Genomic DNA, 26,799 nt, shown 5'->3' with positions numbered 1-26,799 from the left:
TGCTCCCGCAGTGCTTCTCCCATCTCTCCTGTGCCAGCGCTCACCCATCCCTCCCCATTGTCCTTGTACATTGCCCACGGCAGAAGGCACAGGGGTTCCCCAGAGATGCAGGAAACTGAGGCACAAGCTGGCTGCTCGCCTGACCAGGATTGCCCAAGAGGCTGATCCTGGATCGGCTCCTTCTTCCTGCTCCTCCTCCCCTGCAGCAGCCCTGACCCCATGGAGCAGCAGGTTCAGATGGTGCAGGGACAAGCAGCAGCTCTCGGAGGAGCTGGGCTGGGGGCTCCGGGTGCTGCCCTATGGCCCCTCTCCTGTTTCTCCACAGCCCCCAAGATGTCCCTCTGGAGCATCGTCTCCCATATGCCACCGGAGGAATTCAGTGGCCTCTTCACGGAGTTCCCCCATAGCCTGCGCTGCGTCCTGGCTGAGTGGCTGGAGAACCAGCCCTGGTGAGGCCCCGGAGGCACTGTCTTCATCATTGACTGTACAAGGGGTGATGGGTTTAATCTGGAACAGGGGAAGTTTAGGTTAGATGGAAGGAAGAAGTTCTTTACTGTGAGGCTGCTGAGGCGCTGGCACAGGGTGCCCAAGGATGCTGTGGATGCTCCATCCCTGGCAGTGTTCACATCCAGGTTGGACAGAGCCTTGAGTGACCTGGTTTACTGTGAGGCATCCCTGCCCATGGCAGCGGGTGGAACTGCATGATCTTAAGGTCCTTTGCAACCCAGATCAGTCCAGGAGTCTGTGGTGGAGGCAGATGCACGTTTGAGAGAGGTTTGGGGAGGTCACATCCTCTCCATGGAACCGTCTTGCCCCATTCATGCACCAAATCACCCCACACACACACACAGAGCCAGCACTGGGTGGCAGCAGGCAGGCGGCTGTCCCCCCCCCAGGGGATGGTGGTGGATTCCTGCCCATGCACCAAGCCCTTCTTCCCTCTGCAGGGAGTTCATCAATGGCTCGGACGCCTTCTGCACCAGTGTGGCCAGTGGGATGCTCTCGGCCATGCTGGAGAAGCTCCGCGGCGCTGCCAGCAGCGATGGGCAGCAGTGCCAGATCCTCCAGCAAGCGAACAGCATTGAGGTGCGTGGCGCTGGGCACGGGGCTCCGTGGGGCTGCATCACACCAGGGTCCACTGGGTTCTGTTCTGCTTCGGATTCGGTTCAGGAAGGGGTCGATGCCCCCCTTTGTGGAAGGCCAGCGCCATCCATAAGCAATGAGCTCGCATGGACTCAGCCACTGGGGGCTTTGGGGTGCTGCCAGCCCCCATCTCCGTGGATGTTCCCCATGTTCTGCTTGAGCAGCCGATGCCTCCTTCCTCCCCACTGCATGCTGTGTGCCACGGTTCCTCCTGCTGCATGGCCATGGGCACGGGTTTCTGTTGCTGGGCTCTCCCCCCGTACCGAGGTCCCTTTGAGCCACTTTCTGTCTCTCTTCCACCTTCTGATTGCAGATTTACCCCCTCTGCTCTCTGCTGCCAGCGAGGCTCTTAGCATAAGGGCTCAGTGCTGCTCATTCTGCCTGCAAGCTCTGCTTTCTGGGTGGGTAACAGACACTTCTCATACCCAGCGTTTGGGAAGGGGTCGGCTTCAGCCAGAGCTCCCAGGGAACGGGGTGGCTTTCCAAAGCTTTCTGAAGCTGCCATAGGAAAACACGCAGATGCTTCAGCTGAGGGTGTTTAAACGAGAGCCACGCTCCCGTGTCCCCTCCTCCTCATCTCATAACAGCAAAGCCTCATCTATCCCGAGCTCCCTGCTGCATCCAAGCCCTGCCGGGAGGCAAAGCCTGGAGCTGGAGCTGGTGGGAGACCAAACCTGGCCCTTGTGTCCCCCCAGTGCTGTGTCCAGACGTGGGGCAGGAGCAGAGGGTCCGGGTTGGATGCATGGGAAGCATCCGACATTCCTGGTTTGGGAAGGAGCTGATGTGGGAAGTGAATGCAGGCCGGAGGAGATGATGTGGGACACAGGGAGCGGAGCCAGCAGGGAAATTCCTCTGCTTGCGTTCTATGGAAGGCATGGATCCACCCGGGCCAGGCCAGCAGGGAGGCTCTTCCCTGGCTGTCAGGCTTGGGATACTTGGCACCAATGAGGATTTGCTTTGGTTGGATCGTTTGCCTGCTCCGGTTCTCATTTCAGATGGGTTCATTTGTGTTCTGATGCCCAGCTCAGGCTGGGAATCACCAGCATTCCCATGGATCGGGTCATGAAACCCCATAACCTGACTTAGCACCAGAACGCACGGATGGGGTGGGAGGATGCTGGGGATGCGGGGATCAGATCCTGCCCCACTGATGCTCTGCATCCCTGCAGAACATGTACCGGCGGGACCCACTGCGCCTGGTGTCCGTCCTGAGAGCCATCCTGGATGGGGAGAAAGCCGCTGTGCTCAAGAGGGTGCGTGGTCCCTGCTCCCCCCCACAGCACCCCAGGGCATGGGGTGGGCTCTGGGCGCTGCTCACCACCCCCTGCTCTGCCCCAGGACCATCACCTCCCGCTCAGCTTCCACCGGAGGCAGGAGGAGCTCAAGTTCAAAGTGGGGCTGCAGCGGCTGCAGCATCGCATGCGCCGCATCCAGGCGCTGCGGGATGGTCCCACAGGTGAGGGGATGCAGCAGGATGGGGCCCATGGGGCAGTACTCAGACACCATCGCCCCACACTAACGGGGCTGCCCCATCCCTCTCCACAGCCTCTTCGCAGGACCCACAGCTGAAGACGGAAGGAAAAGCCCCAGAGAGCGTGAGTGGGGTCTGGGTACCAGGGGGATGAGGAGCATCCCTGGAGCAGGAGAGGGGTTGGGGCCCTGCAGGAGATGGCACAGGGCCGTGGGTTGGTGCCCCACAGGAGCTGCCCACCCTCATCCTGGAGGCTGTGAAAGAGCTGGAGGCGGCCAAGCAGCAGGTACTGAAGAGGATCCAGATCTGGAAGAGGCAGCAGCAGCTGGCAGGGAATGGGGCTCAGTTTGAGGAGAACCTGGCCCCGCTGCAGAAGAGGTGAGTGGCACAGGGCAGGGATGGGGGACCCGCAGCAGGGCCATGCCTGAGGGTCCCCCCTTTCCCCTTGGGTAAGGTGTGAGAACCTGGTGGAGGTTCACTTCCAGCTGCATCAACAAGTGATGGGGGCGAGCGCGGAGCTGGGGGCGGAGGTGGTACCCAGGCTCCAGGAGCGGCTCAATGAGGTCTTATCCAGCCTGGTCAAGAGGTAACGGTGGCATTGGGGTGAGGGGGGTCTGCAATGGGGGGGGGTGCTGAGCCCCATCGGTTCCTGTGTCCCCAGCTCCTTCCTGGTGGAGAAGCAGCCCCCGCAGGTCCTGAAGACCCAAACCAAGTTCCAGGCCAGTGTCCGGTTCCTGCTGGGCCCGCGCCTGCTGAAGGCATCGGCCAAGCCCTACTTGGTGCGGGCTGAGATGGTGACGGAGAAGCAGGCGCGGGAGCTGGCGCTCAGCGCCTACAGCAGCACCCTCAGGTGAGGGGCCCGGGGGCTCAGCGCAGGGCGAGGGGGATGCAGGGGTCAGCCCCAGCCCCTGACCCCTTCCTCTGCCCCAGTGAGAGCACCGGGGAGATCCTGCACAATGTGGTGGCCCTGGAGACCAACCCCACGAGCGGGACCTGCTGCGCCAACTTCAAGAACGTGGTGAGGGCCGTCAGCAAGGGATGGGGTGGGGTGGGGTGGGAGCTTTGGGATGGGAACTTTGGGATGGGAGCTTTGGGATGGGATGGGAGCTTTGGGATGGGATGGGAGCTTTGGGATGGGATGGGAGCTATGGGATGGGAGCTTTGGGATGGGAGCTTTGGGATGGGATGGGAGCTTTGGGATGTGAGTGTTGGGATGGCATGGGAGCGATGGGATGGATGGGATGAGATGGGAGCTTTGGGATAGGAGCTTTGGGGTGGGATGGGATGAGATGGGATGGGAGCTTTGGGATGGAATGGGAGCTTTGGGATGGGATGAGATGGGAGCTTTGGGATGGGAGCTCTGGGATGGGATGGGTTGGGATGGGGGTCCCCAAGGCTTGCCCAGGGCTGATGCTCAGCTCTCCCCCTGCCCAGCTGCTGAAGAAGATCAAGCGCTGCGAGCGGAAGGGGTCTGAGTCGGTGACGGAGGAGAAGTGCGCGGTCCTGTTCAGCACCTCGGTGGCCCTGACTGCCGGCAACCTCTCCATCCACCTCCAGGTACCAGCTCCATCCCCATGGGACAGGGCTGGACAATGCTGTGTCCCCTATGGGACACCCTGCTCCATCCTGGGCAGCCCCATCTCACTCAGGGTGGGCTCAGGACCGATGGGGGCCGTTATCTCTGCCCCCAGGTCCTGTCCCTGCCCATCGTGGTCATTGTCCATGGGAACCAGGACAACAACGCCAAGGCCACGGTCCTGTGGGATAACGCCTTCTCCGAGATCGTGAGTGCCACAGGGCGAGGAGATGCCGGGATGCTGGGGACAGGTCTGGCTCCGGGATGGAAGCATCCTGACACCATCCTGCCCTGCCCCAGGACCGGGTGCCCTTCGTGGTGGCCGAGCGGGTGCCCTGGGACAAGATGTGCGACACGCTGAACCTGAAGTTCATGGCCGAGGTGCAGACCACCAAGGGGCTCCTCAAGGAGCACTACTTCTTCCTGGCACAGAAGATCTTCAATGACTACAGTGCCAGCCTCGAGGACTTCCAGAGCCGCAGCGTGTCCTGGGCCCAGTTCAACAAGGTTACTGGGAGAGCTGGTCTGGGTGAGCAGGGACCAGTATGGCCGTGGGCATCATCACACCGTCCCTTCTACCACAGGAGATCCTGCCCGGTCGGGGGTTCACCTTCTGGCAGTGGTTTGATGGGGTGCTGGACCTCACCAAGCGGTGCCTCAAGAGTTACTGGTCCGATAGGTGGGTACCGGGGCCAAGAGCAGGTCCAGGGCCAGCCCTGGGGATCCCCGCTCCCATGCTTGCATCCCTGCAGGCTCATCATCGGCTTCATCAGCAAGCAGTACGTCTGCAAGCTCCTGAGCACGGAGCCCGAGGGCACCTTCCTGCTGCGCTTCAGCGACTCCGAGATCGGGGGGGTCACCATTGCCTACGTGATCCGGGGCAAGGATGGTGCGTTGGGGTGGGGGGGGCACGGGGGCTGCTGTGGGTGCTGTCACCATTGGGTGTTATGGGCTCGTGATGGAGCCTTGTGCTGTCCCTTCAGGCACCAGCCAGGTGGAGAACATCCAACCCTTCTCTGCCAAGGACCTCTCCATCCGTTCCCTTGGCGACCGCATCCGGGACCTGGGGCAGCTCCGCAACCTCTACCCCAGCACCCCCAAGGACCAGGCGTTCGGGAGCCACTACAACAGTGAGCAGGAGGGGGGGGCAGAGATGGGCAATGCTATGGGGAGCTCAGATGGCATGGGTGCCATGGTGGGTGATGGATGCTTCTCTCGGAGCAGAAGAGCAGACAGGCAAGGACGGCCGGGGTTATGTGTCCACCGCCATCAAGATGACAGTGGAAAGCGAAAGGTGGGTGCTCGTGCAACATCCCCCATAGAGATCTTGAGCCTCCCATAGGGATCCCAAACCCCCCCCCATGGGCTGCACATCTGTGAGCACTGACTTGCCCGTGCCCAGAGGCTGGACCGCACCGGCCCTGTGCCCATGGCAACGATGCGCTTGCAGGGACCAGCATCCCCAGAGCGCTGCAGGGACCGTCCCCGAGGCCCCCCCGGCTCGGATGTTCAACCTGCCCATGCTGCAGCCCGAGGGCAGCCTGCAGCCGGTCCTCAGCACCATATTGTGAGTGCCAGGGACAGAGGCAACCGCACCGGGTGCAGGGGGGGTGCTAACACCGCCCTGTGTCTCCATTGCAGCCCCCCAGCTCCCTTCTGCCCCCCATCCATCCCCACGGGCTACCCCACGGGGGAGAGCAGCGTCAATGTGATGGTCACCAACAACCTCGGCTCCTCCTTCCCCAGGTAGGGGTGGTGCTGGTTGAAGGCACTGGGGGCAGGTTGGGCCCCCCCAATGGGAGGGGGGTGTTTGCCCATGTGCTCCTCCTCCCCATAGCACATCCCCAATGCTTTCTCCATCCCTGGCCATGGACCCACCGCTGCCTCGCTGCGAGGACCCCGCCTTCAGGACCCCATTGTAAGACCCAGCACATGGGTACGGGGGGGGGGTACCCAGCCCTGACCCCCGCTTCTCCCAGCCCAAGGGACCTTTCCCGGCTGAGCAGTGCTCCCAGTACCCAGCCAAGCACTGCCCCTCTGGGGAAGCACACAGGGGGTACCCCATAGCTTACATCACCCCCCCTTTCTTTGCCCCCCCTTAGGCCCTTCATGCCCAACCAGTACATGACTGGGGAGGCCTCACAGATGCTGTCGGGGGGGCCCTCACCGGAGCCACGAGATGAGGAGATGCTTGAGCTGGCCCCATTGACACTGATGGACCCCCCGCTGCAGAGCACCCCGAGGTGGTAAGCACATGGCGGGGGGGGGGGGGGGAACAACACACCATTGGGGTGCCCAATGGGGGGATGCCCTGCATCACCCTGTGCCTCCCTTGCCCAGGGTGCCCAGCATGGACCAGCAGCCCTGCTCGGACCTGGACCAGTTCCTGCAGGAGATGGCGGTGGAGGGGCCCCCCTTCCCGCCCCCCCCCCAGCACAGTGGGTACCCCAATGCCTCCTGCTGGGGCCTGGGGGAGTCCCAATGGGATGACAGCATCCGACCAGGGCACACGTGAGGGGGATGCTGGGGAGGGGACATTGGACTGTGCCCCCCCCCCCCCCCAAGGCATCACCGGGTTGATATCACTTGGGGGGGGGGGGGTGGATTTTGGGTAACACTCGGGTGAATCTGCTGCACTTTGGGGTCCGGAGCTACCGCCCTGTATGGAGGGACCCCCCCGGCCCCCAGGGGACACACATTGGGTCCCCCTCACTAAGCCCACAGATAGCGCTTGCTTTGGGGTTTGTGAGGTGCCCCCCCCCCCAAGGTGGGAATGGGGGTGCCGGGGAGGGGGGGGCAGGGACATAAGCCATAAAATAAAGTTTTATTCCCAAATAACAAAATAAATAATCTCCTGTACACGTTACAAAGGAGGGGGCGCCGCGAACGCTCATAAAGACACCACAGTCCTATGGGGGGGGCACACACAGGGACATGGGGACCCCGGGGCTGGGCACCGCTTATGGGGTAGGGGCATGGGACAGGAGAGACCCCAAGGGGCTGGGGGGGGGCAGCACCACCCCTATGCCCCCACCCGCATGGTGCTGGGAGGGGGTGCACACGCGTGACCCCCGCAACACATGAGGGTAAATGGGGGGGGGGGGGGGGGGATTTAAGGGTGAAACACTGCACGTGGGTGATGCGGTGCTGCGGGGGGGGGTGCTGCGGGGGTGCTGCGGGGGGGGGGTTGGTGCTGGTGTGGGAGCACCCAGTGCTGCACATGGCTCCTGTGCGGTGATGGGGGGGCACGGGTTGCCCACCCAAAGGGGCCTTGGGGGGACACACACACATACACACACAGGGATGGTCAGCACAAGGGGTGAGCCGAGGGGGGGCTGTACAGCAGCTTCGAGTCCATTGGGGGGGGGGGGCTCAGAGCCTGGTGGGACCAGGGTATTGCTGCTGTGGGGCGGGGAGGGGGGGGCGCATCCCGCCGCGGCTGAGGTAACCAGAGCATCGGTGCGGGAGAGGATGGGGTCTTGGGGGGGGGGGGTTTGTGGCCAGGCCCTCACCGGCTCCCCCCGCACCCGGAGCACCGCCGGTACCCATCCCCCAGCACGTTATTGCTTCGTTAATGGGGGGGGGGGGGAGGGGGGGTCTGCAGGGGCCTCACTGCCGGCTGCTCTCCTGCTCCACCTTGATGGTGCCGCGGGGGGGGTCAGGGGGGGCCGGGGGACCCCGTTCTGCCAGCCCGTCCTCGAGCTCTGTGGGGAGAACCGGGGATGGGGGGGGTGGCATCAGGGAGATGCTTCCATAGGGAACAACGCGGCCGCTCCCGCTCCGTTTCCCCGCAGGGGCTCACCGGGGGCCGGGGGCTTCCCGGGCAGGCAGGGGCTGAGCCGCCCCACACGCTCGTGGGAGACCAAACGGGCCAAGCGGAGCCCCTCGTCCATCAGCGTCTGCTGCAGGAGGTGGCGGCTCCAGAGCCCGTGCGGGGGGAGCCCCAGGGCCACGTCGGGGCCGGCACCGGGCGGCGGCGTCAGCCGGGGACAGGCCCCCGCCACTGCGGAGAGAACGGCGAGAGCTGGGGCTTACCCAAGGGGGGGGGTTCGGCTCTGCCTATGGATGGGGCCTCAGCTCACCCTGCAAGTGGCCGTCGAGGCTCTCCCCGGAGAGGCTGCCGGCGTCCTCCTCCAGCCCGGCTCGGAACGCGGCCCCCGGCGGCTCCGGCCCCACCGGCAGCGGCAGCAGCTCCGGGCGGCTCTGCTCTCCCGCCTGCCGGCAGCGCACAGTGAGCGCAGGGCAGTGGGAGGGGGGACACATGGACCCCCCATCCCACCGAGAGCAAGGGGAGCTCCGCGCTGCGCACAGCACCGAGCCCCGCAACCGGCACCCGCATCCCCCTTGGCAGCATCAGTGCGGGTGCGGACCCACCTCCTGCTTGAGCCGCTTGGCCGCGGTGGCTGCGCTGTCCTCGGGATGCGCCCTGCGCGGGGAAGGGAAGGGAAGGGAAGGGAAGGGAGGAAGGAAAAAAAAAAAAAAAAAAAAAAAAAAAAAAAAAAAAAAAAAAAGGGAAGGGAAAGGGGGGGCACACACGAAGGGGCCGCGTCAGGCGCGGGGTGACCGCGCAGGGCCCCTGCGGGCAGCGCCAGGCGCCGCGGGGAGCGTGGGCCGGGCAGGGCGGTGCCGCGGCATCGGGGCTTTGGCACAGATGGAGCCGGGGGTGGCACAAGGGGGGAGCGAAGGGAAAGGGCAGCGCGGCCACAGCGGGGAGGGAGGGGTGAGGGGGGGCACCCCCAGCAGCATCACCCCCACCACCCGCCCCCCGCATTCCATTCATTCTCCACCTCCCGCGGGCCCGAGGTCAGGCAGAGAACAGCCCACACGAGGGAAAGGGGAACTTGGGTCCCGTCCCCATTGGGAAGCGCTGAGCTATGGGGTGCAGCGGGGGGGTGACAGCCAAGCCCCCCCCTCCCCAGTCCGGTTTGTGGCACGGGGTCTGCCCCGTCCGGGCTCACCTGGACGCCTTGAGCGAGGACAGGTAGGTGCTCTCCCGCGCTACCTGGCGCGACAGGGAGAAGAGCTCGACGCGCCGCAGCAGCAGCGAGTTGTCCCGCAGGCAGAACTGCGCGGCTGCCTCGTTGATGATGAGCTGCGGGGCGCAGAGGATGCGTGAGAGGGGGGGGGGACCCCCAGCACCCCACGGTAGAGACAGCGCCTGACCCAGCGGACCCCATCTCCCACCCCAACCAACAGCGGGACCCCGGTGCCACGCACCTCGTGCAGGGTGAGCTGCTTGCCCTCTCGGCGCCGGGCCTCGCCGCGGCCGTAGATCGCGCTGTGCCGCCGGATCTCCTCCTCCTTGTGCCGGTCGCCGTCCTCCAGCTGGAAGATGTGACCCACGGCCTTGGCCAGCTTCTTGTTGAGCTTCAGGAGCGCCCGCAGCTCGGCCTCGCCGCCGCGGGGGTAGCTCTGCAGCAGCCGCTCCACGCTCTCCGCCACCGTCCGTGCCAGCTCCGGCTCCAGCACCTCGGTACCCACCGCCTGCTCACCGCTGCTCCCACCCGGGGAGAAGGGGGGACCCCCCGGCTCCTCGTCCCCACCGCCCTCCGACTCAGGGGTGCTCCTCCCCGGCCACGGCGGCACCGCTGATGGTGACAGCTTCTCCCCCGGCTCCGTGGGGCTGCGCGCTGGGGGTGTCCCGGTGCTGCTGCCCCCTTTGCCCACAGCCTCACCGGGGCTGGCGTGCCCGTTGCTGAGCGCCTTGCGCCCGCCCGCCTCCGAGAGCTTGAAGAGGGGGATGCTGCTGACGGGCACGGCCGAGACGGGCTGGCTGAAGAGCCCCGGGTTGGAGGCCCACTCACGCAGGGCCTTCTGGAGGCGGCGGACGTGCAGGGGTTTGGTGGCCATGCCCACCAGCGCCATGATCTCCAGGAACTCCTCCTCGCCCGCCTCGCAGAGCTGCTGCACGTCGTCCCCCCCTTGCTGGATGAAGGTCTCGTAGTAGCCCAGCAGGTTGGCGCGTTGCAGCACCCGGTACAGCTGCAGCTCCCCCAGCGTGCGGGGCAGGGCCATGGCGATCGCGCCTGCGGGACCCACGGGTCACGACGGGCACGCAGAGGAAGCCCCCTCCCCACCAGGGAGGGGATGGAGGTGCTCCAGGGTCCCCAAACCCCACGGGGCACCCAGGCTGCGCCGGACCCGGTGTTCAGACACAGCAAAGACACGAATGGGCCCCCCCATCCCCTCAGCAGCAGCCCCGCACCTCCCAGACCCCCCCCCTCCGTGGCACCGGACACGCTCCCGAGGCTGCCCCATCCCTCCCCATCCCCGACGGCGCAGCGCGAGTCCCGCTCCCGCAGGGGCCGCCTTTCCCCGGCTCCCGTTCTGCTCCGTGCCCATCGCTACCGGTGCCCCGGCCCCTCCCGCCGCCCCCCCCCTCCCGTCGGTCGCTCACCGCCGCCTTGGAGCCGCCTCCCGGCCGCTGCGCCCGCCCCGTGCGCGGCCGCTGGGAGCCGGGGGGGGGGGGAGGTGGGAAGCAGCCGGAGCTCCGGGGCCGGGGGGTGCCGGGGGGTACCGGGGGGTACCGGGGCTCGGGGGGGTCCCGCGGCCGGGCCGGGCGCGCTCGCTCCTTCGCTCCGCGCCGCTTCTGCGCGCCGCCCACACGGGCGGTACCGTGAAATAGCAGCGGCCCCGGCAGCGCCGCGGCGTGGGAGGCCCCGGGGGCGGATCCCGCGGATGCCGCCCCCGTCGAGCAGAGCGCGGGCGGCCGCGGCGGGGGGAGGCAGCAGCGGGCGGGGGAACCGGGACCCCCCCCCCCCCACCTCTACCCCGGCTCCCCGCTCCCGGAGCCGCTGCGCCTCCCGCCCCGAGGGGGGGGGGAACCGGGGAGCGGCGCCCATCACGGTGGCACCGGGCGGGGAATGAGCCCCCCCCCTCCCATCACTGGGGCGGAGGGGACACGGACGGGGTCCCGGTGCTTGGAGAGGGGGGAGGGGGCCAAGACCGCTGCGCTCGCAGCATCGGCGGCTCCCGCAGCACCGCGGTGCCGTTATCCCGGCGTTGCCCCGGGAGCGCGGCCACTTCGTGCCTCATCCCCCCCGGCTGCCCTCGGTAGGCTTCAGGGTGAACACCCCGCGGACGGAGGTGACTCCTGGGGTTGGGGGGGGACACGGTAACGCCCCCCCCCCATCACCACTCCGGGCTTGCTGGGGGGGTCACGGCGCTATTTATACCGCTCCCGGGTACGGCTCCAGCCGCCCCTGCCCGGGGCTGGGGGGGGGCAGCCGGGTCTCACTGCCCCGCTGTGATTGGGGGTCCTGCCCCATCCGTGCCCCCCCCCCTCAACACCGGCTCCCCCATCCCCGGGGTCCGGCTCGGCGGGGCCGCTCCCAGGCCTGGCGCTGCCCCCGGCTGACGCACATCCTCCGCCTACGGCCCCGCCGCTTCCCGGCTCCGCCGCCCACGGGCCAAGGGGGGGGCCGCCCGAGCCCGCTCCCAGCTCCCCGCTCGCCGCCTACGGGCGCCCGCTGCCCACGGGGACCGGCCCCGCTCGGCGCTGCGGGAGCCCCGCGCTTCGCCCGCTCCCCTCCATGGGCCATGAACGGGGCACGGAGCCCCCGGCCCCGCAGGTGCCACCGCGGTGCCGGGCTCCCCCCCGGCCCGGGGCCCCGCACGCTGCCCGGTGCGGGGGCTGAAGGGCGGAGCTCCGCGCCCCTCCGCCCACGCGTGACCCCTGCACAAACGAACGCTTTCTGATAGGAGGAGGGGCTTGTCAATGAGGTGTGCTTGTCTCTGATTGGCTAAGGGGCGTGACTGTGAGAGCCGTTACTAAGGCGGGATTAGCGGTTGCTATGGGATGGGCTTGAGCCGCCCGTCCGGTTGGTCACCGCGGTAGGCGTGCCCGGCTTTTGATAGGCTCCTAAACCAAGCTGCCTTCCGATAGGCCGGTTTAGCGATAACGCACAGCTCGCGCCCTCTCTCATTGGCTGCCTCTTGCCCCTCATGGCCGTTGCAAGGCGGAGAGGCGGAAGGTGACGGCTCGGCTGCGGCGGGAGGGATGAAACCGGCTCCGGGGCGGCGGCGGCGGCTGCGGCTGCTGTGGGGCGCGTTGGTGCCGGTGCTGCTGCTGGTGGGGGCCGCAGGTACGCGGGGACCGGGGGGCTCCGCAGCCCGAAACGGGAGCAGGGGACGGGCCCGTGCCGTTGCCGGGGCTGGCCCCGCATCCCGGTGGATGCGCTGCTGGATCCCGCCCCACACACACACCGCTCTGTGCCTTGCAGGGGCCGGGGCACCGCGGGTGATCTGGCTCCTGGAGGGCCGCGTGTACAATCAGTCCATCCCGCATCACTTCTGCTACACCAACCCGCACAGGCCGCGGTGGCACGAGATCTGGACCAGGATGCAGGTGAGAGGAGGAGGAGGAGGGAGGTCCCTCGGGTCCCCATGGGAGCCATCCCTCCGTGTGCTCCCCTTTCCCCTGTGCAGATCCGGGTGAACAGCAGCCGCATGATCCGCGTCACCCAAGTGGGCAGCGAGGAGGAGCTGGGCCAGTCGAGCGTGTGGAGTTTCCTCTCGTCCTTCCTAAAGGAGAAGCTGAACGACACCAGCATCGACGTGGACCTCTACAGCAACAAAACCTGCCTCAAGGTGGAGCTGCTGGAGGACGGCACCGTGTACCGCGTCGTCCTCTTCCGACGTACGGCCCCCTTTGTGCTTGGGGGGGGGCTTTGGAGGGGGCATTGAGGACATGGGCTCGTGTGCTGAGGGCTGCTCCTGCCTTGGGCTGCAGAGAGAAGCGGGTGTCCACCCATGGGGTGTACACGCAGGGCTCTGGGCAGGGGCTGCCTGCGATGCTGCCGCTTCCCTGCCCTTGGGACTGCACCCAAGGGACTCTGTTCTCCATCCGGATCCATTCCCTTTCCAGGCTTTGACCCAAAGCTCTTCCTGGTGTTCTTCCTGGGCCTGTTGTTGTTCTTCTGTGGGGACGTGCTGAGCAGGTGAGTGCCCTGGGCCCGAGGGGTGCTGGGTGCCGGTGCCTGGGTCTGATGTGCCCAGGCACCCCTGAGCTGTAAAACACCTCCTGTGACCCCTGCAGGAGCCAGCTCTTCTTCTACTCGGCCGGGATCAGCTTTGGCTTGCTGGCTTCATTGCTCATCCTCATCTACATGGTCTCCAAGGTCCTGCCCAAGGTGGGTGTCTGAAGAGCACTGTGCAAGACCAACCTGTCTACAAGAGCAAGCTGTATGCAGCTATACAAGAACAGGCTGTATGCAGCTATACAAGAACAAGCTGTATGCAGCTATACAAGAACAAGCTGTATGCAGCTATACAAGAACAAGCTGTATGCAGCTATACAAGAACAGGCTGTATGCAGCTATACAAGAACAAGCTGTATGCAGCTATACACGAACAAGCTGTATGCAGCTATACAAGAACAAGCTGTGTGCAGCTTGAATCTCCCATCTCTTCCTCTAGAAGAACCACGTTTACTTGCTGCTGGCAGGGGGCTGGTCCTTCTCCCTGTACCTGCTTCAGCTGGTCTTCAAGAACCTGCAGGAGATCTGCAAGACCTACTGGCAGTACCTGCTGGGTGAGTGGGAGCCCTTTGGGCTCGCTGGAGCCATGGCCTGAGCAGTGGGGCATGGAGGGGATCCTGCCCCTCTGCTGTGTTCTGTGGGAGCCCCCTGCAGCACTGTGAGCGGGTATGGTGTCCTCAATGTAAGGATGTGGAGCTGTTGGAGGCCATGAGGATGCTCAGGGGCTGGAGCAGCTCCCATAGGAGCCAGGCTGGGAACATTGGGGCTGGAGCAGAGAAGCTGCGTGGGGAGCTCAGAGCAGCTTCCAGTGCCTGAAGGGGGGTACAAGGATGCTGGAGAGGGACCTGCAGCAGGGATGGGAGCGATGGGACAAGGGGTGATGGGGTCAGGCTGGAACAGGGGGAGTTCAGGTTGGAGATAAGGAAGCTCTTCCCTGTGAGGGTGCTGGGGCACTGGGATGGGTTGAACGGAGGAGGTTTGGATGCTCCATTGCTGGCAGTGGTTGGAGCACCCTGCTCCAGTGGAAGGTGCCCCTGCCTGTGGAACTGGATGAGCTTTAAGGTCCCATCCATCCCATTCTATGAACCTATAAGATGCTGGTTTCGATGCTGCAGCCCCTGCTCCTCTGGGGCTCCTTCAGCCAGGCTGAGCCTCTGCTTTCCCACAGGTTACCTGCTCCTCATGGGCTTCGTGAGCTTCGGCATCTGCTACCGCTATGGCCCCTTGGAGAACGAGCGCAGCATCAACCTCCTCTCCTGGGCCCTGCAGCTCCTGGGCCTCTTACTGATGTACTCAGGCATCCAGATCCACCCCATCGCCTTGGCCCTGGTGCTCGTCGCCTTCTGCACCAAGAACCTGGACTACCCATTGCACTGGGCTTTCAGTGCCTACAGGTGAGGGCTGCGTTCCCTGCTCTTGCTGCGGGATGGAGCCTATGGGGTGGCTCTGGAGGGGGGGGTGCCCTGGTTCCCCTGCAGGAGCCAGGGGGGCGCAGCCGCTCCGATGCCGCTGCTCTGTTGGCAGGAGGGTGCAGAGCTCCTGGCTGGGGCCGAGCCCCCCGCGCCTGCTCACGGAGGAGGAGTTCCGGGTGCAGGGGGAGGTGGAAACGCGCCGAGCCCTGGAGGAGCTGCGGAGCTACTGCAGGAGCCCCGGTTTCTCTGCCTGGGCGGCGGTGGCTCGCATCCAGGCACCCAAGAGGTAACGGGGGGGGGGGGCTCTGGGTGCTCCCTCCCATCCTGGCTGTAGGGACGGGCACATGGAGGCAGGGATGCTCTGCGGTGGGGTGGGAGCAGGGGGGGGCACAGGGGAAGGGTGGATGAGGCTTGGTCCTGGGGCCAGGGCGCTTCAGCCTGGTGTGCCTCAGCCTCACAGGAGGGCGCTGGGGACGTGTGTGCAGCATGTATGTGCAACACGTGTGTGCAACACATGTACAATGTATGTGCAACACGTGTGCGCAACATGGATGTGCAACACATGTACAATGTGTGTGCAACATGTGTGTGTAACACATGCACAACATGTGTGTGCAACACGTATGTGCAGCACATGTACAACATGTGTGCAATATGTATATGCCGTGTGTGTAACACATGTACAACGTGTATGTGCAACATGTATGTGCAACACGTGTATGTAATACATGTACAACATGTGTGTGCAACACGTATGTGCAACACATGTAGAACGCGTGTGTGCAACATGTGTGTACAACACATATGTACAACATGTATGTGGAACATGTGCATGTAATACATGTACAACGTGTGTGCAACACCTATGTGCAACAGGTGTGTGTAACATGTATGTGCAACACGTATGTGCAAGGCGTGTGTACGTGTGCAACATGCATGTGCAATGTATATGCAACATGTACATACAACACGTACGTGCAATGTGTGTACAACATGCATGTGCAATACACATGTACAACACGTATGTGCAACATGTACGTACAACACGCATGTGCAACGTGTGTACAACACGTGTGTGCAATACACACACATGCAACACACATGTGCAATACCTGTGCATAGCGTGTTTCCTTGGGGCTCCTTCCCAGGTTTGCTGACTTTGTGGGTGGTGCCTCTCACGTCACCCACCACGAGGTCTCTGTCCACGAGCGCGAGTACGGCCTGGGTGGCGTCTTCCTTGAGGACCAGCTCTTCGATGAGGATGAGGATGAAGAGGATGAAGAGGATGAGGATGATGCCTCCCTTGCCAGGAATCCCCCCGTTAACTCCCTGCCCTACAACCACCTGGATGCTCATTGAGATTGCCTGCCCCGCATGGAGGTGAGGGGCAGAAACTGCTGCTGCTGCCCCAGGTGAGGAGGAGGAGCCCCTCTCCCTGCACCAGCCCCTGCGGGCTCTGCTGGGAGCCTCCCTGCCTGCAGGGTGGTGATGATGGAGCCAATGGAGCCGAAGCTCTCCCGTGTGCAGGTGCTGGGAGGGTCCAGGTGCACGGGAGGACCTTTGGACCGGTCCCTGCGTGCCCAGCCCGTGCCCGCAGCCAGGCTCCTCCTCTGACCAAAGACCCCAGAGGGCTCGGGCTCAGGCTCGGATCTGCCTCTGCCTTCTCTTAAGCTCCCTGTGGATACCAAAAAGCCCTCGATGGAGACGTGGCTCAGCTCCGGCCCTGCTCCCCCAGTGTCCTGGCAGCCTCCTTCATCCCCCCCCTGCCTTGTGCTGCCTGGGCTGAGGATGAGTGTGGGTGTGCTTCCTCCCTTCCCACCTTGCTCAAGCGGGGTGCTGGCACCTCGCTGTGCCATCAAAGCCTTTACCAGTGTTATGTGGGGCCGTCCCCACTGCTGCGCTCCCTTCTGGCTGTGGCTGGAGGGGACACCCCATCTATGCAATCACAGCAGCCCTGTGAGGCCCCTTGCTACGCAATAACCCTGCCCCTATGGCCGCTGTGCCCAGGTTTACTCCCATGGCCTTGCCTTGCTTCCCTTCCCTTCCCTTCCCATGCTGGCCTGAGCCCCCTCTCTTGCTGCATCCCTTTGTGTGACTTAACTGGTTATATTTGTAATAAAGATGTATTTTGTAGCTTCGGAGCCTCCTTTGTCCAGCCCATGGGGCCAAGGATGCTGATGGGGCCTTGGGGGCCAAGGATGCTGATGGGGCCTTGGGGGCCAAGGGTGCTGATGGTGCCTCGGGGGCCAACGATGCTGATGGTGCCTTGGGGGCCAAGGATGCTGATGGTGCCTTGGGGACCAAGGATGCTGATGGTGCCTTGGGGGCCAAGGGTGCTGATGGTGCCTTGGGGGCCGAGGATGCTGATGGTGCCTTGGGGGCCAAGGGTGCTGATGGTGCCTCGGGGGCCAAGGGTGCTCATGGTGCCTCGGGGGCCAACGATGCTGATGGTGCCTTGGGGGCCAAGGGTGCTGATGGTGCCTTGGGGGACAAGGATGCTATCGGCCGGGCCAAGGGTGCTGATGGTGCCTTGGGGACCAAGGGTGCTGATGGTGCCTTGGGGGCCAAGGATGCTGATGGTGCCTTGGGGGCCAAGGATGCTGATGGTGCCTTGGGGGCCAAGGATGATGATGGTGCCTTGGGGGCCAAAGGTGCTGATGGTGCCTTGGGGGCCAAGGATGCTGATGGTGCCTTGGGGGCCAAGGATGCTGATGGTGCCTTGGGGACCAAGGGTGCTGATGGTGCCTTGGGGGCCAAGGATGCTGATGGTGCCTTGGGGGCCAAGGATGCTGATGGTGCCTTGGGGGCCAAAGGTGCTGATGGTGCCTTGGGGACCAAGGATGCTGATGGTGCCTTGGGGGCCAAAGGTGCTGATGGTGCCTTGGGGACCAAGGGTGCTGATGGTGCCTTGGGGGCCAAGGATGCTGATGGTGCCTCGGGGGCCAAGGGTGCTGATGGTGCCTTGGGGGCCAAGGATGCTGATGGTGCCTTGGGGGCCAAGGATGCTGATGGTGCCTCGGGGGCCAAGGATGCTGATGGTGCCTTGGGGGCCAAGGGTGCTGATGGTGCCTTGGGGGCCAAGGATGCTGATGGTGCCTTGGGGGCCAAGGGTGCTGATGGTGCCTTGGGGGCCAAGGGTGCTGATGGTGCCTTGGGGGCCAAGGATGCTGATGGTGCCTTGGGGGCCAAGGGTGCTGATGGTGCCTGGGGCCAAGGGTGCTGATGGTGCCTTGGGGGCCAAGGATGCTGATGGTGCCTGGGGGCCAAGGATGCTGATGGTGCCTTGGGGGCCAAGGGTGCTGATGGGCCTGGGGGCCAAGATGATGGTGCCTTGGGGCCAGATGCGATGGGCCTGGGGGCCAGGTGCTGATGGTGCCTCGGGGGCCAAGGGTGCTGATGGCGCCTTGGGGGCCAAGGATGCTGATGGCGCCTTGGGGGCCAAGGATGCTGATGGTGCCTTGGGGGCCAAGGATGCTGATGGCGCCTTGGGGGCCAAGGATGCTGATGGTGCCTTGGGGGCCAAGGGTGCTGATGGCGCCTTGGGGGCCAAGGATGCTGATGGTGCCTTGGGGGCCAAGGATGCTGATGGCGCCTTGGGGGCCAAGGATGCTGATGGTGCCTCGGGGGCCAAGGATGCTGATGGTGCCTCGGGGGCCAAGGATGCTGATGGTGCCTCGGGGGCCAAGGATGCTGATGGCGCCTTGGGGGCCAAGGATGCTGATGGCGCCTTGGGGGCCAGCGCCGTGCCCCTGGCTGCTGTGTTCCCTAGGGCAGGACTCACCATGGCTCCCCCTGCTTCCCGCAGCCCTGCGGAGGAAGCTCCCTTTGTTTGCTTGGAGCTTCCCGAGCTTCTCCCTGCTTGTTCCTGCCCGGAGCTGCCCCCGGGGCAGGGAGGGGACCGCGGCTGCAGGGGCCCGGGGCAGGCTCCCGGCTCCTTGTGCCTCAGTTTCCCTGCCCTGGAGCGGGCACCGCGCCCTGAGGGAGGGCCCCTCCGCTCCCCCCGCCCCTCCGGGGGCCGCACCGGGCGCTGGGCTGGGCCGGAGCCACTCCTGAAGCCGCTGCTCTGCAACCGGGAGGTGAGTCCTGGAGCCCCCCCCCCCGCTCCCACCCGAACCCATCCATACCCCCCCCCCCGGGGTACCCCATCCCCACAGCACCCAGCCCAGGGCACCGCCACGCCGGGGGGTGTTGGGGATTCACCCCCATGGGGAGGTTGGGGTGAGCCCTGGAGCTGGGGGGGGGGGCTCTTGCTCTGGTTCCCCCCTCTATGGGTGCTCGCTTTGGGGTCCTACTCCCAGCAGCACGGGGGGAGGCTGGAGGGAGCGGTGGGGGCCGCCTTGTCCGGATGGGGCCGTCTCCATCCTTCCCCACCTCTGCGCTCGTGAACTTTCCCCGGGTACCGGGGTTACGGGGTTGGGTTTACAGCCTGCGGCCGGGCTGTAAACGGGGGGTGAAGGTCACCCCAGGCACTGGGACTGCTCCCAAAGAGCCAGGTAAGGGCTGGGTGGGGAGGGAGCAGGATCCCATGGGTGCCTTGAGGTGCTGCAGGGCTGTCGGGGGGGGTCCTGGGTTCCCCTGGCCCTTCCCACCCCGGCTCCCCCCTGCCAGGAAGGAGCGAGGAAGCAGGGGCTGGGTCTGTCCCTGCCCCAGGAATAGGCTCCAGGTGTCCGCGTTTCCTGCCCGGGGCTCTGCTCCCCCCTCCCGGCTCCGCATCCCCATCCCTGGGTCCTGAGCGCTGCGGTGCGCTCCGTGCTTCATCCCCCCCGTGCGAGGAGGTTGGGGGGGGCACCAGGGGCTGCTGAGGACCAAGGCGGTGTTGGGGGGGGGGGGGTGTTTTGGGGACGCGTCTGTGGCTGCAGCGCCCGCCCCTCTCCGCAGCACCCCCGGCCATGGAAGCCACGGAGCCGCTGCTGGACGCGGCAGCCATCGGGGACCTGGTGCTGCTGGACCCGCTCAGCGAGGATTCGCTGCTCCGCACCCTGCGGGAGCGCTTCCGACGAGGAGACATCTACGTGGGCAGCGGGATGGGGCTGCGGGAGGAGGCGGGGGGGGGGCAGAGCGCGGCGCAGGGGTCTGGGTACCCCCCCCTCCCCGCAGCCGCCCGCAGCATCCTCCCGCTTCCCTGCAGACGTACATCGGGAACGTGCTCATCTCGGTGAACCCCTACCAGCCCCTGCCCATCTACACCCCCGAGGCGGTGCAGGAGTACCACAGCTGCAACTTCTTCGCTGTGAAGCCCCATATGTGAGCACTGGGGAGCCCCTCGGTCCCCATTAGACCCTACCCGAGGCTTTGTGGTCCGAAGGAGCGGACCCACAGCCATACAACGGGGGGGTTTGGTGTCCCCTGCTCCAAACCCCCCCTGACCCCTCCTCACCCGCAGCTACGCCATTGCCGATGATGCCTATCGCTCGCTGCGGGACCGCGACAGGGACCAGTGCATCCTCATCACTGGGGAGAGCGGGGCTGGCAAGACGGGTAGGGGCAAGGGTGCCGCTGGGTGCTCATAGGGGTGCTGCGGGATGGGTGGGCACGGCCCCGGTACCCACGGCCCCTCACTCGCAGAGGCCAGCAAGCTGGTGATGTCCTACGTGGCAGCGGTGTGCAGCAAAGGGGAGGAGGTGGACAAGGTGAAGGAGCAGCTCCTGCAGTCCAACCCCGTGCTGGAGGGTAAGCATCCTGCACCCCGCATCCTGCATCCATGCCAGCCCCCCTGGAGCACGCTGTAACCCCAGGTGTCCCCATCCTGCAGCCTTTGGGAACGCCAAGACCATCCGGAATGACAACTCATCCCGCTTTGTGAGTGCTCGGGATGCTGGAGCCGTGCGCTGATGGGGCTGGAGGCACAGCAGGGGATGGGGATGGGGATGTGGGGAGCGGATCCCCTTACCCCGACCCCATCCCCATCCCTCAGGGCAAATACATGGATGTGGAGTTCGACTTCAAGGGGGAGCCCCTGGGAGGGGTCATCAGTAACTGTGAGTATTGATCACCCATCCTTGGGGGGGGGTCCCCATGCACTGCCCAGCCCATGAGCACTGCCCCTGCCCTCAGACCTGCTGGAGAAATCCCGCATCGTGCGGCACGTCCGGGGCGAGAGGAACTTCCACATCTTCTACCAGCTCCTGGCCGGCGCCCCCGTGCAGCTGCTCCGTAGGTCCCAGCCCCATAGCACAGGCTCCAAGGGGGGTTCTATGGGGGGCTATGGCTGAGCCGCCTCCTTCTCCCCGCTCCAGAGCAGCTCAAGCTCCGCCAGGACTGCCAGCACTACCCCTACCTGAGAGGGGAGAGCTGCAGCCTGCCCGGTGTGGATGATGCAGCCAACTTCCGTGCCGTGCAGGTACCACTGGGACCAGGAAACTGGGGACCCCCCCCCCCCCCAAAACCACCCCCCCATCGTGCTGAGCTGCCCGTGTCTGTCCCCAGGATGCCATGAGCGTCATCGGCTTCTCGCCCACCGAGGTGATGGAGCTGCTGGAGGTGACGGCCGTGGTCCTCAAGCTGGGGAACGTGGAGCTGAGCGGCAGTTACCAGGCCAGCGGGATGGAGGCGTGCAGCATCACAGAGCCGCGGGGTAGGCATGGCGATGGCGATGGGACCGCTGCGGGGACCCCCTCTGCTCCCCCTGCTCCGCACCCCTGGCATCGCTGCACCCCAACACACAGAGCTGCAGGAGATCGGGGAGCTCATCGGCCTGGACCCCGGCGCGCTGGAGCAGGCGCTGTGCTCCCGCACGGTGAAGGCGCGGGATGAGACGGTGCTCACCACGCTCAGCGTCCCCCAGGTCAGTGCCCCCCATGGCAGCACCCAGCACCCCCAGGGGCGGCCATAGGAACCCCCCCTTCATCCTCTCCATAGGGATACTACGGCCGGGATGCACTGGCCAAGAACATCTACAGCCGCCTCTTCGACTGGCTCGTGGCCCGCATCAATGCCAGCATCCAGGTGGGTGCCCAAGGGGACAGGGACCGGTTCCCCCATCCTGAATGGGGCCCTGCACCCCCTCAGCCCCCCGCTGTGTCCCCAGGTGAAGCCGGGCAAGCAGAGGAAGGTGATGGGCGTCCTGGACATCTACGGCTTTGAGATCTTCCAGGTGAGCGCAGGGCCCCCCCGGCCCCATCCTGCAGCGCCGTGGGTACGGGCATGGGCGAGCAGGACCCCTCTTCCATAGGACAACGGCTTCGAGCAGTTCATCATCAACTACTGCAACGAGAAGCTGCAGCAGATCTTCATCCTGCTCACCCTCAAGGAGGAGCAGGAGGAATACATCCGAGAGGTACCCCCAGCAGGCGCTGGCCGGGCAGGATGCGGCCCCTCTGCCTGTGCCAGGGGATGGCCCCATAGAGCCTCGGCCCCCCCCCCAGTGATGGGGAAGTGCCGGAGCCGTCTCCGGAGCGCACATTCAATAGCAGGAAGGCAGGGAGGGATTCGGGATCCCTGGCCCCATGGCCGGACATCCGGTTCCTGCCCCACATCACCCGGGGGGGGGGGGTCTGTGGGGCAGGCTCAGGGGGTCCATGCGCATCCCTGTCTGCTCCCAGGGTATCCAGTGGAGCCCGGTGGAGTTCTTTGACAACAGCATCATCTGCAACTTGATTGAGAACGTGAGTGGGGTCCTGGGTGGGGGTCCTGGCTCCCCCCCATCACATTGGGCACAGTTATGGTGACACCATCCATCCCCGTGCAGAGCAAGAGCGGGATCCTGGCCATGCTGGATGAGGAGTGCCTGCGCCCCGGCCTGGTCAACGAGGACACCTTCCTCACCAAGCTCAACCTCCTCTTGGCCACCCACAAGCACTACGAGAGCAAGGAGACCCAGAACGCCCGGCGCGTCACGGACAGCAGCCTGCCGCCGCGGTGCTTCCGCATCCATCACTACGCCGGCAAGGTCCATGGGATGAGCTGGGAACGGGGCAGAGACGCGGACCCGTCCCTGCTGAGCGCTGACCCCGCTCCCCCTTGTAGGTCACCTACAACGTGATGGGCTTCATAGAGAAGAACAACGACCTCCTGTTCCGTGACCTCTCGCAGGCCATGTGGGCTGCCCGGCACCCGCTGCTGCGCTCCCTCTTCCCCGAGGGGGACCCCCGGAAAGCCTCCCTTAAGCTGCCCCCCACTGCAGGCTCCCAGTTCAAGGCCTCGGTGGCGATGCTCATGAAGAATCTCTACTCCAAGGACCCCAACTACATCAGGTACCAGCCCCATGGGGAGAGAACCAAGGCTCCGGCACCATCAGGAGCGCCCTCACCCCATCGCTGCCCTCCTCAGGTGCATCAAACCCAATGAGACCAAAGCAGCGATGCTCTTCACGCCGGAGCTGGTGCTGGCGCAGGTCCGGTACCTGGGGCTGATGGAGAACGTGCGGGTGCGGCGCGCGGGCTACGCCTTCCGGCAGCTCTATGGCTCCTTCCTGGAGCGCTACAAGATGCTCGGCTCCCGGACCTGGCCCCGCTGGACCGGTACTGACAGGTAACGGGGATGGATGCGACAGCGGACGGTGACCCCATCATCCCTGATGCTCCAAGCAGCCTCGTGTCCCCCCGGTGCAGGGCAGGGGCTGAGGCTCTGCTGCAGGAGCTGCCGTTCCCCCCCGAGGAGCTGGCGTTTGGCCACACCAAGATCTTCATCCGCTCCCCACGCACCGTGAGTCTGGGGGTGCCAGCCCCATGGGCCCCATTGCCACGCTGGGGGGGGGGGCCCTGCTCAGTGCCCTGCTTGTCCCCAGCTCTTTGACCTGGAGCGGCGGCGCCAGGAGCGCGTGGTCCAGCTCGCCACCCTCATCCAGAGGATGTTCCGGGGCTGGCGCTGCCGCAGCCAGTACCAACTGATGCGCAAGAGCCAGATCATCCTCTCTGCCTGGTTCCGGGGCCATGCGGTGAGGATGGAGCAAGGAGATGGGGGGGGGCTGGTCCTTGACCCCCAACAAAGCCCTCGGGCTCACCCCACCTCTCCCACCGCAGCAAAAGAACAAGTACAAGCAGATGAAGAGGTCGGCGCTGATGATCCAGGCTTATGTGCGGGGCTGGAAGGTGAGGGATGAGCACCAGGGTACCCCAGGGCAGGCAGCGGGGTGGGAACCACCATGGGGGGACCGGACTCATCTCCTCTCCCTGTCTTCCGTCCTTCTCCCTCCTTCTCTCTCACCCCTTATCTGTGTTGGTGCCCCCGCTCCCCGGGCCCCCCCCGGGCTCTCCCCCCACAGTCTCGCCGGCTCCTGCGGGAGCTGAAGCGGCAGCAGCATCGCCACGCAGCCGCCGCCACCATCGCCGCTTACTGGAGAGGGTACCAGGTAACGCGCCCGCTGCATCCCTGCATCCATCCCTGCATCCATCCATCATCCATCCTTGCATCCATCCATCCATCATCCATCCTTGCATCCATCCATCCATCCATCCATCCATCCTTGCATCCATCCATCCCTGCATCCATCCATCCATCCATCCATCCTTGCATCCATCCATCCCTGCATCCATCCATCCATTATCCATCCATCTATCCATCCTTCCTGCCTGTCTGTCTGTCTGTCTGCCTGCACCCCTTGTTCTCTCCACTGGGGCCCAAATGGGGATGGAGGGGAGGGATACCCGCATCCCATAGGGGTTTACCATGGCGATGCTCCATGTCCCCATCACTGATGGGTGTCTCTGCAGGTCCGCAGGGCGTACAGGAGGTATTTCCGTGCTGAGGCCAGCACCCGCTTGGCCAACTTCATCTATCGGCGGCTGGTGAGTGGGGCTGGGGCATGGAACCCCCCTGCTCCTGCCATGGGGCTGCACCAGGGACTCTCCCAACCCCTTTCTTCCCCCCCCCAGGTCCAGAGGTTCCTGATGGGGCTGAGCAGGAACCTGCCACCGCTGGCGGTGATGGACCGGACCTGGCCCCCGGCTCCATACAAGTTCCTGGCCGATGCCAACCAGGAGCTGAGGAGCATCTTCTACCGCTGGAAGGTGGGAGACGGGGACACGGAGGGGGGCCCCCTTTGGGACCTGGTGTCGTTGCCATCACCCTTCACCCCTTGCCTTGGCAGTGCAAGAAGTACCGGGAGGAGCTGCCCCCGCAGCGCAAGGCCCTGCTGCAGACCAAGCTCTGTGCCAGCGAGCTCTTCAAGGACAAGAAGATGCTGTACCCCAAAAGGTGCTGGGATGGGGGGGCTGGAAGGGTTTGGGGGTGATGGAGCAGCACCGTGCTCACAGCCTCCCCCCCTCAGCCTGCAGCAGCCCTTCCATGGCAAGTACCTGGACCTGGCACAGAACCCCAAGTACCAGAAGCTCCACGCCGTGGCCAAGGACAAGCTGGTGATGTCCGACACCGTGAGGAAGGTGAACAGGGCCAACGGCAAGGTGAGAGACCCCATCCCTATGGCACCGGGAGGGGGCACGGGGCCACGCTGACCCCCCCCATCCATCCATCCCGGTACCCGCAGGCGGTGCCGCGCCTGCTGCTGCTCACCACCGAGCACCTCATCCTGGCTGACACCAAAGCCGCCCAACCCAAGACCGTGCTGAGCCTGGGCGACATCCGCAGCGTCTCCGTCACCCGCTTCTCCGATGGCTTCCTGGTGCTGCACCTCAAGGAGGTACCCAGGGAATGGGGCATCCCTTGAGGGGGGTCCCCGGTGTGACTGAACCCCCCCTTTCCTCCTCCCCAGACCTCCACAGGGGCAGCCAAAGGCGACTTCTTGCTTGTCAGTGACCACCTCATCGAGCTCGTCACCCGCCTGCACCAGACCCTCATGGACACCACGGCCCAGGCCCTGGCCCTGCACATCACGGACCAGTATGGACAGGGCGGGGCCAAAGGGGGCGGGACCAAAGGGGCGGGGCTAAAGGGGGTGTGGCAGGGCGGTGGCCAGGGTAGGGCATCAGCAGGCTGGTCCTGAGTGCCTGCATCCCATGAGCGGTGGGTGGAATGGAGGCAGCTGATTGGGCAGGGGTTGGGGTGGGGCTGGGAGTGTCCCCCCTTCATCCTATTCCCCCCCTCCTCAGCATCTTCACCATCACTTTATGAGCCCCCCATTCCTTTATGATTCCCCTCCATTTCTTTATAATCCCCCCATCCTTTTATGATCCCTCTATTCCTTTATGATCCCTTTATTCCTTTATGATCCGCCCCATTCATTTATGATCCCCCATCCCTTTATGATCTCCCCACCCCTTTATGATTCCCTCATTCCTTTATGATCCCCCCATCCCTTTATGATTCCCCCATTGCATTATGATCCCCCCCATTCCTTTATGATCCCCCCATCCCTATCACCCCCCTCCCTTTAGGATCCCCTGCATTCGTTTATGATCCCCCCATCCCTTTATGATCCCCCCCATTCCTTTATGATCCCCCCTATCCCTTTATGACCCCCCCCTCCAGGTTCTCCACCCGCTTCCAGAAGGGCGACTTGGCCATCACCGTGGTGGAGTCGGCCAAGGCAGGCACCAACGGCCCCGTCTGCAAGAAGCGGGGCAGCCACAGGATGGAGGTGCTGGTCCACTGATGGGGACCCCCTCCCTCACCCCCTGCCGGGACCCCCCCATCCTCTGTGTGTCCTCCTCCTGCACCCAGGAGGTGCTGCACCCCATTAAAGGGATGCTGTGGTGTCGGTGTCGCAGTGTCCCCCCCCGTTACAGGCGCAGCAGGGACACCCACAGTGGTGTAGATGGGGGGGTGCTGTTCACAGCAGAGGATGGAGCCCCCGCTTGGCCCCCCGCTTTCCCCGCTGCCTGATTGCGCCCGGCTCCCGGCTCAGCGGTGATTGGAAAGGCCCCAAATTGCAGCCACTTTTCCCATTAAGTGGAAGCAGCTCGCTCTGCCGCAGAGGCAATTTCGGGGTGGCCGCGGGGGGTTGGCACGTGAGGTCCTCGCCTCTCCGTCCCCATCTCCCCCCCAAACCCATGCTGCAGGACCCCCCACTTTATCTCCTCATCTTCCTCCTTCTTCCCCCTTTGGGGAGCAGAGAGGAGCCGCTGCTGCACCCCAAGTCCTGCAGGCCCCACACAGCAGCCCCCCCCCCTCCCTTTGCTGCCTTTTATCTCCTGCTCTCATCGTGCTCTCAGGGAGGGTTTTGTTCCCCGGCCCCACACGTCACCCGCGTTACCTTTGGGAGCTGCCACCTCCCCATCACATCCACATCAGCACCAGCTCCCCGGTGGGCCCTGGAGCATTGCTGCGCTGTGTCATGCATGGGGATGGGGATGGGGATGGGGATGGGGATGGGATGGGGATGGG

At 64.9% G+C, this 26,799-nt stretch overlaps 4 protein-coding genes across 7 annotated transcripts; 3 read left to right on the top strand and 1 right to left on the bottom strand.

The window, feature by feature from the left end:
* The first annotated feature begins 50 nt into the window (after nucleotides 1-50).
* STAT6 (signal transducer and activator of transcription 6) lies at nucleotides 51-6,408 on the top strand. 3 transcript variants are annotated; one of them, XM_061368730.1, is made up of 21 exons: nucleotides 51-231; nucleotides 326-449; nucleotides 948-1,086; nucleotides 2,313-2,396; nucleotides 2,482-2,599; nucleotides 2,689-2,738; nucleotides 2,844-2,992; nucleotides 3,069-3,200; nucleotides 3,276-3,464; nucleotides 3,545-3,632; nucleotides 4,049-4,171; nucleotides 4,306-4,398; nucleotides 4,491-4,697; nucleotides 4,775-4,869; nucleotides 4,943-5,079; nucleotides 5,174-5,320; nucleotides 5,415-5,484; nucleotides 5,641-5,757; nucleotides 5,832-5,936; nucleotides 6,028-6,126; nucleotides 6,293-6,408. In XM_061368730.1, exons 2-20 carry the CDS (start codon nucleotides 334-336, stop codon nucleotides 6,110-6,112), a joined length of 2,244 nt encoding a protein of 747 aa, XP_061224714.1. In that variant the 5' UTR covers nucleotides 51-231; nucleotides 326-333; the 3' UTR covers nucleotides 6,113-6,126; nucleotides 6,293-6,408. The 3 variants fall into 3 exon arrangements, with proteins under 3 accessions (XP_061224714.1, XP_061224713.1, XP_061224715.1); XM_061368729.1 differs by having other exon boundaries at nucleotides 2,689-2,747; XM_061368731.1 differs by lacking the exons at nucleotides 51-231; nucleotides 326-449 and adding an exon at nucleotides 1,457-1,544 and having other exon boundaries at nucleotides 964-1,086; nucleotides 2,689-2,747.
* A 1,148-nt stretch (nucleotides 6,409-7,556) lies between these two features.
* On the bottom strand, nucleotides 7,557-10,693 carry NAB2 (NGFI-A binding protein 2). The gene is made up of 7 exons (XM_061368739.1): nucleotides 10,588-10,693; nucleotides 9,408-10,216; nucleotides 9,149-9,282; nucleotides 8,565-8,616; nucleotides 8,273-8,405; nucleotides 7,993-8,193; nucleotides 7,557-7,894 (listed from the first exon to the last, which is right to left on the bottom strand). Exons 2-7 carry the CDS (start codon nucleotides 10,203-10,205, stop codon nucleotides 7,800-7,802), a joined length of 1,413 nt encoding a protein of 470 aa, XP_061224723.1. The 5' UTR covers nucleotides 10,206-10,216; nucleotides 10,588-10,693; the 3' UTR covers nucleotides 7,557-7,799.
* A 1,469-nt stretch (nucleotides 10,694-12,162) lies between these two features.
* NEMP1 (nuclear envelope integral membrane protein 1) lies at nucleotides 12,163-15,981 on the top strand. Its single transcript, XM_061368740.1, has 9 exons — nucleotides 12,163-12,274; nucleotides 12,413-12,537; nucleotides 12,618-12,828; nucleotides 13,057-13,129; nucleotides 13,228-13,321; nucleotides 13,608-13,722; nucleotides 14,337-14,562; nucleotides 14,693-14,866; nucleotides 15,729-15,981. Exons 1-9 carry the CDS (start codon nucleotides 12,190-12,192, stop codon nucleotides 15,937-15,939), a joined length of 1,314 nt encoding a protein of 437 aa, XP_061224724.1. The 5' UTR covers nucleotides 12,163-12,189; the 3' UTR covers nucleotides 15,940-15,981.
* Nucleotides 15,982-19,468: 3,487 nt separating this feature from the next.
* MYO1A (myosin IA) lies at nucleotides 19,469-26,171 on the top strand. 2 transcript variants are annotated; one of them, XM_061368727.1, is made up of 28 exons: nucleotides 19,469-19,592; nucleotides 19,709-19,824; nucleotides 19,964-20,058; nucleotides 20,146-20,250; nucleotides 20,333-20,379; nucleotides 20,495-20,558; nucleotides 20,635-20,733; nucleotides 20,817-20,920; nucleotides 21,007-21,154; nucleotides 21,246-21,364; nucleotides 21,439-21,525; nucleotides 21,608-21,673; nucleotides 21,752-21,856; nucleotides 22,122-22,184; nucleotides 22,268-22,468; nucleotides 22,546-22,772; nucleotides 22,849-23,049; nucleotides 23,130-23,223; nucleotides 23,306-23,455; nucleotides 23,541-23,609; nucleotides 23,783-23,869; nucleotides 24,231-24,305; nucleotides 24,393-24,527; nucleotides 24,608-24,714; nucleotides 24,788-24,920; nucleotides 25,004-25,156; nucleotides 25,229-25,356; nucleotides 25,945-26,171. In XM_061368727.1, the coding sequence occupies exons 1-28, from the start codon at nucleotides 19,470-19,472 to the stop codon at nucleotides 26,066-26,068; spliced, it is 3,225 nt and encodes a 1,074-aa protein (XP_061224711.1). In that variant the 5' UTR covers nucleotide 19,469; the 3' UTR covers nucleotides 26,069-26,171. The 2 variants fall into 2 exon arrangements, with proteins under 2 accessions (XP_061224711.1, XP_061224712.1); XM_061368728.1 differs by lacking the exon at nucleotides 23,783-23,869.
* Nucleotides 26,172-26,799: the final 628 nt, after the last annotated feature.

This window comes from Neopsephotus bourkii, unplaced genomic scaffold (assembly GCF_033783945.1).
Source record: "Neopsephotus bourkii isolate Nb327-2 ecotype Australia unplaced genomic scaffold, CSIRO-AGI_Nbou_v1 NB_1445, whole genome shotgun sequence".
NCBI classification, from domain to species: Eukaryota; Metazoa; Chordata; class Aves; order Psittaciformes; family Psittacidae; genus Neopsephotus; species Neopsephotus bourkii.
Note: the sequence above shows the minus strand (reverse complement) of the source record. Positions and strands in the feature narration are given on the sequence as shown.

Coding starts and splice junctions, on each gene's coding strand:
- STAT6 (XM_061368729.1), top strand. CDS start 334: ATGTCCCTCTGGAGCATCGTCTCCCATATGCCACCGGAGGAATTCAGT. Junction 2,397..2,481: donor AAGCCGCTGTGCTCAAGAGG/GTGCGTGGTCCC, acceptor GCTCTGCCCCAG/GACCATCACCTCCCGCTCAG. Junction 3,201..3,275: donor TTATCCAGCCTGGTCAAGAG/GTAACGGTGGCA, acceptor CTGTGTCCCCAG/CTCCTTCCTGGTGGAGAAGC.
- NAB2 (XM_061368739.1), bottom strand. CDS start 10,205: ATGGCCCTGCCCCGCACGCTGGGGGAGCTGCAGCTGTACCGGGTGCTG. Junction 8,406..8,564: donor CCAAGCGGCTCAAGCAGGAG/GTGGGTCCGCAC, acceptor CGCTGCCGGCAG/GCGGGAGAGCAGAGCCGCCC. Junction 7,895..7,992: donor CGGGAAGCCCCCGGCCCCCG/GTGAGCCCCTGC, acceptor TTCTCCCCACAG/AGCTCGAGGACGGGCTGGCA.
- NEMP1 (XM_061368740.1), top strand. CDS start 12,190: ATGAAACCGGCTCCGGGGCGGCGGCGGCGGCTGCGGCTGCTGTGGGGC. Junction 13,723..14,336: donor CTACTGGCAGTACCTGCTGG/GTGAGTGGGAGC, acceptor GCTTTCCCACAG/GTTACCTGCTCCTCATGGGC. Junction 14,867..15,728: donor CGCATCCAGGCACCCAAGAG/GTAACGGGGGGG, acceptor GCTCCTTCCCAG/GTTTGCTGACTTTGTGGGTG.
- MYO1A (XM_061368727.1), top strand. CDS start 19,470: ATGGAAGCCACGGAGCCGCTGCTGGACGCGGCAGCCATCGGGGACCTG. Junction 19,825..19,963: donor TTCGCTGTGAAGCCCCATAT/GTGAGCACTGGG, acceptor CCTCACCCGCAG/CTACGCCATTGCCGATGATG. Junction 25,357..25,944: donor GCCCTGCACATCACGGACCA/GTATGGACAGGG, acceptor CCCCCCCTCCAG/GTTCTCCACCCGCTTCCAGA.